We start from the raw sequence: 6,099 nt of genomic DNA, 5'->3' as shown, positions 1-6,099 counted from the left end.
TTAACAAATAATAGTCTTTGCTTGATAGTAAGTGAATCAATTTAGCTGCATGAATTTTATATATCTTTGTCAAACTTCTACTGAATTATATTATGTGCGACTGCCACCATAAAAACATGCATATATATGTTCATCACAGAAGAGAGACCTGGCAATAACTCATCGCACATATGTATACTTCATCTAATATAGCAGCTGAAAAGGTGGTTTTAAGCAATGATGCTAATTCTTGTTGTTTATGTAAGCAAAATCATCTATATCTTTGCATTTGATGATCTCCTACCAAACATATGGCTCAAAGTAAGTGATGATTCTGTTGAGCCATCCCTGCCTGTCTACACCAAGAGCATATATATATATACATACCTTTGCAAATACCAATTAAGGCCCCAGTCAGTCCAGTACTACACACACGTCGGTCAGTACGTGATGATCGACCAGCTACCTCTACCTGATTGGTGCGAGATCCGATCGACGCCATCATCATCATTTGATGCCAAAAGCAATATTCCTCAATCGCCTGACCTCATCGAGTGCCCGGAATTTCATGCATGCCCTTTGGCCTCCTTGATCCCGTCGACCAGCACATGTTTTTTATACATATATATGTACATTATTCCAGGAGTGTACTACTATATAATATATGTATATATATGCAACTTCTTTTCGAGTATATGCATCTTCTTTTCGAGTTTGGACTACCAGTTCACCACCGGCAAGCACTGACATTGACTGCTTTCGCACTGGTAGTTTATGTGCAGTTTTTTTTTACATTCTAGAGGCTGTGCTGTGCATGAAAATGCATGTCGTCGTCCTCTCAGCTCGATCAGATCAAAATCAAATGGAAGTACTTGTTCTACAGTATTCTAGTACACAGCTTATCCATTAATATACTGGTGAATGTGCCAGCATTATCTGAAGAGTAAGACATGCAAATCTTGGCAGCACACTCCCCACATAAAGTGTTTCCATGTCTGATGCATTCTCTATGTGATTGTGGGATCTCTGTCTCTCTCTAGCTTTCTCTCTCGATCGTTTACACTACACACACACACACCATCTCTCTGACTAGAAACGGGTAATTGGTTCTTGCTTTCTATAGGCACGGCAAGTGGCAGCAGATGGATCATGCAGCTTTATAGTTACTAATAAGATGCCATTCCTGACGATCTGCAAGCCGTCTCTGATGGATTATATTGTTTAATCTGATCGGATTGAGAATGAGATCACAGTAGTAGTCATCATCACCAACATCAAGAAAGGATTACAGGGGACATAGATAACTGCACAGCGAAGATCACGAGGAACAGGAGGGGCATCATAGCTAGTTTATTGGGATCTTAGGCATAAACATTACTAATTAGCTGCTAATCATGTGATGCAGAGAGCTTCCCACCACCTGCTGTTGGAACACAGATTGTGTGTAGTACGCTCTTTGCAAAATCAAAAAGTTTGTGAGTAGTAGGTTCTTCGCAAAAAAAAAAGACAAAAAAAAGAAAGAAGAAGATGAAGAAGATTGTGTGTAGTAAGCAATAGCGACTCGATCAGAGTACCTTAATTAGCCAGATCATATATTGGAGGCACTCTACTACTTGTATATTTATACTAGCAAGAGAATCTAGAATGCTAGTTCTATTATTGTTAAACATTCATACTAAACATAAGAATGATCTTTGATGGATTCTGCACAAAACACAATGATGGGTAGTTAACTTAGTGGTGTAACCTTAAACTTATTTGTTTCACTATAGTTTTTTTTTACAAAATAAGGTTGCATATGAGTGCGAGATTTATTCCACAATCCACACTATAACCTTTTGTAAAAACATCTTTATTGGAAAATAAAACCTTTTGCAAACAACAGTACAATTTAAAATTTTAGTTTCTTTGTCATCTAATAAAAATTTGCTTGTTGAACTTCATAACTTTCCATGAGCTGGTTACTTCGAAAAATATCTTTTGACTTAACACCAAATCAATTGTGAATACATAAGTTTGTCTAGCTGTTTATAACAGAAATTGTCCAAAGTAGATAATGGACTCCATCATGTTTTATCGTCAAGACGACTTCTTCTTAACATAAGTGTGATCCTCGTTGCCTTCTTTGGTCCGTGGTGACCAGGGCGATCGATCTAGCCCTAACTGTGTGATCCGGGACCAAACCGGCATCAACACTAGTCTTCCTAGTTTTGATGTTCAATTTTCTTGGGTGAGCGGAACGATAGTACAAGAATCCCAAGTTCCAAGAACTAGTTTAACATATGCAAATATAATAAAATTAAGACTGAACAAGTTTGATGAAAATTGTAGATGTAGTTGTAAGAACCGAATTCTCAGAATAGAACGTGAGGAAATACTCATTCATGCTCATACAAGTTCTCTGACTTGGGAATTCATGAGTTTCAATAGGTAGAAGAACAAATTTCATCAAATGGAGACTTGAGTTCCATGAAGATGAAATCTAAAGTCTTAATCACACTAAATGTCATCATGTTGACCAAATTTTGAACATGCAGACATAGCCGCCATTCATATTTCATACCCATTCATTCATTAGCAATTCCACGACATTTTGAATCGATAATAAAACATTGAAACACACATCTGAAATTTAGAGCTCGATTGTACTAGTACAACTATGCCCACCAAGTTCTCATGTAATTAAACATAGTATAGTTAAGTAACCTGATACACATATCACCTCCATGAGTTAACACATGCACTTCCCACTACATGCAAAACTACCAACTACACGACATTGACCAGCTTGAAACTCATAAGAAAAAAAAACATGTAAAAACCCCAACACAAGATGGATCACCAGCCTAATTGAAGAAGACGACTCCAATTAAGTTCCAAACCACATAAACCCTAGAACTAATTGAGGGTGAGCTAGTTCAGCTTCATCAGCATCCATCCATGCATGCATGGCCGGCCCCCGGCCCATCGATCATGCATCCTCAGCTGGACCTGGACGGCCACATGCAACTCACAACACATTCCCCGACGACGACGAGCTGAACCCCGACAAGAACTCCGCCGGCCACCCACTGCCACCGCCGGTGCTGCCGGGCCAGTACGACTGCTCATGGTGCGCCGCAACGGCACCTCCGCCGTTGCTGCTGTGCTCCTCCATCTTCACCGCCGCGAGCTGCGCAAGCAAGCCCGAGGCGACGACGCCCCTCGGGAAGCCGTCAGCGAGGACGCCGGTGCCGTCGTCGGCGAAATGGTAGCCGTGCAGGCCGGCCTGCTGCAGGAACTGCGGCTGCATCTGCAGCGGGAGGTAGTGGTGGTAGCCCTCCAGCGAGGCCTCCAGCGCGGCGGCGGCCGCTGCGGGCGGGAGGCCGAGGTGGGGCAGCTGCGCCTGCATGCTGGCGATGGCCTCGGCCGCCGCCATGGCCGCGCTCGTGGTGGTGGCGGTGGTGGTGGTGGCCGTGGTGGAGGTGGAGGTGGTGGAGGACGACGAGGTGGCCGCCGTGGCGCCCGCGCCGCCACCGCCGCGGGACGACTTCTTGCTGGAGCGCTTGGTGTTGCGCCTGCACCCGCCGCCGACGGGCACGTTGCGGAGCGCGCCGCCGCGGGTCCAGTAGCGGCGGCACGCCTTGCAGAAGTGGCGCGGCTGCGAGAGCGAGTAGTTGTTGAAGTAGCAGAACTTGGTGTTGGTGGAGTCGCAGCGCGGGCAGCGGAGCGTGCCGGGCTCCGGGAGCGGCACGCGCGCGAGCCGGGCGCGCTCCGCCATCGACACCACGGGGCGAGGCTGCGCCGCCGCCGTCCCCGCTCCCGCCGCGGCCTGCATCGAGGTGGACGAGCCGCCTCCAGCCGGAGCGCTCGCCGCCGTGTCAGCAGGACCACCCGGCAGCGGCGCCAGGCCGGACGGCGGAGGCATGAGGTGGTGGTGGTCGCTGCCACCGCCACCGCCGCCGAGGAGACACTGGAGTGGTGGCTGCTGCTGCATCTGCATCTGTAAGTATGTATGCATAGCGAATCAATTAATAAAGACTGGAATTGAAAGCAAGGTATATTCAAGAACATGCTGCCTAGCTATAGAATGATGCCCTTCTTTTTGTGTCAGAACAATCAGGCATGCAAGAACAAATAGGCAGTAAACAAACTTGTGAATTGCAAATTTGCGATCAATCAACAAAGTTTGAAGTTCGTATTGGGAAAAAAAAAAGGATTCACTCTCAAATAAGAAGGAAACAGAGACAAAAGAAACCAGTTCCTCATGCTTGTGCACACATATATATATATGCATGATGAAATTAAAAGTAAGGAAGAGTATGTAATATATAGGGTAAATAAATCAATTACCTGGCCCCAACTGGGAGGGTCTAGGAAGATCGGGAGCGAGGAGAACACCATGATGATCTTGATCGATGCGGTACCCGGTACGGTGGCGAAGAACTAGTTTCCCTCTTGGTTCCTTTCACTGACCGTGACTTTGTGAGTGTGTGAGGAGATGGAAACCACAACTTTCCTCTGCCCTGCCCCTCAAGTGGTGCCTTTTATAATTTATGTGGCCTTCCTTAGCTGCTAAGAGAGAACGATCGAGCTGGAGCTACTACCTGCAGCTAAGAACAGTGCTCCAAGACAGCAAGAGACACAGAAGCAGAGAGTCTGGGTGCTGATGAGGATAGCTAGCTAGAGAGAGAGAGAGAGCTACTATAGCTAGTGGGGATGGCTGCTGGATGGATGTGTCATGGGTCATGCATGAGAGAGAGTAAAAGGTGATGGCTCAAAAAAGGAGATGGCCATGGCAAACCCTAGGTAGCTAACAGTAGGACAGAGAGAGAGAGAGAGAGAGAGAGAGAGAGAAGAATGGAGAGCTCAATCAGTGTGCAGCTAGGAGGAGAGGGGAGGAGGAGGAGGAGGAGACATGGACGGCGCCACCAGAGAAAGCGGAGGAGGGCTCCAGCACTACGCAATGGAATGGGGTGGATTGGGGATCGATCGATCGGACGCGAGATGAAGGCCCCTCTGCTGGTGCTGCTGCCCCGTATTTATACACCACCAAAAGCCAAAATAAAGCGAAAGCGAGCTGGTCTGCTCTTGGTGCCTGCTGCTGCCTTGGCTTGGCGAGACCCAAGTGTTCGTTCTCTGGGGCCCACACCGAGCTGGTAGAATTATTGTGTTCTTATTATATATACGTGGATGGACGTACTCATCATCTGCTTAATTACGTGATTATATATGCAGAATGGGTTTGATTAGTCGTGCAAATGATAGTGAATTGGGATAACTTAGGGCCTGTTTGGTACAGCTCAGCTCACAACAGCTTCATGAGCTGTTGTGAGCTGTTTTTTTTGCCAAACACTTATTTCCAAAACAGCTTCATGGTGAAGCTGTTTTTTCCCTCCTCTCACAAATACATAAGTTGGATGAAGCTGAAAAAAAGTAGCTTATTGCAGCTTCTCTCTCATTTCTCTCTCTCAACTATGTATGAAATAGTTGGTGAAGCTATTTTGCCAAACACTTTTTTCCAAAACAGCTCAGCTTCATCTAGAAAGTTACTCATGAAGCTATTTTCTAAAAAAAACAACTTTACTAGGGAAGTTGAGCTGTGCCAAACAAGCTCTTATTATTGCGTTTTATAATGATGAGCAGTGGCTGAGAATGGGACGGATATTTTCGATATCTATCTGTCTCGAAAGGGTTTAAAGACTAAACGTTAATCCGTATATAAATCCATCCAAATTTGAGTAGTTATAGTCGGATTTCTGATATAACATCAAATAGATATTAATATCTGATGACACTATTGATCAGTATCCATCACGAATCTAATAACAACCACCCGTACTCTGAATTGGTCATATCCGATATAGCTGGAGAGCACGAGTCTAGTAATATATGGTAAGAGATTTTAGATTGTATAGTAAGACTGGAGTCCCCACTCCATCTTGAAATACGAAAGGATCAACAATACTTAGAAGGGGATGAATAGGTTGTTTTGAGAAAAATTCTTACAAAACTCAAAGCATCGACATCAGTAACTGAACTATTTTTTGGCTGATGCTGATATATATTGATGCAGATTTATATTGTTGTTGACTTCCGATTTTCACAGAAAGAGCTAGCTAAACTACATGAAATTCAACT

At 45.0% G+C, this 6,099-nt stretch overlaps 1 protein-coding gene across 1 annotated transcript; it reads right to left on the bottom strand.

The window, feature by feature from the left end:
• On the bottom strand, positions 2,606-4,971 carry LOC8068101 (dof zinc finger protein DOF2.4). Its single transcript, XM_002442309.2, has 2 exons — positions 4,312-4,971; positions 2,606-3,961 (listed from the first exon to the last, which is right to left on the bottom strand). Exons 1-2 carry the CDS (start codon positions 4,360-4,362, stop codon positions 2,990-2,992), a joined length of 1,023 nt encoding a protein of 340 aa, XP_002442354.2. The 5' UTR covers positions 4,363-4,971; the 3' UTR covers positions 2,606-2,989.

The sequence above is a fragment of the Sorghum bicolor genome, chromosome 8 (assembly GCF_000003195.3).
Source record: "Sorghum bicolor cultivar BTx623 chromosome 8, Sorghum_bicolor_NCBIv3, whole genome shotgun sequence".
Classification (NCBI taxonomy): domain Eukaryota; kingdom Viridiplantae; phylum Streptophyta; class Magnoliopsida; order Poales; family Poaceae; genus Sorghum; species Sorghum bicolor.
This window is presented reverse-complemented; position numbering and strand designations above follow the sequence as displayed.

What these genes read in the sequence shown, in the direction of transcription:
- LOC8068101 (XM_002442309.2), bottom strand. Translation starts at nt 4,362, where the DNA reads ATGGTGTTCTCCTCGCTCCCGATCTTCCTAGACCCTCCCAGTTGGGGC. An exon ending in ACCCTCCCAGTTGGGGCCAG is followed by an intron (nt 3,962 to 4,311) that starts GTAATTGATTTA and finishes ACATACTTACAG; the next exon opens with ATGCAGATGCAGCAGCAGCC.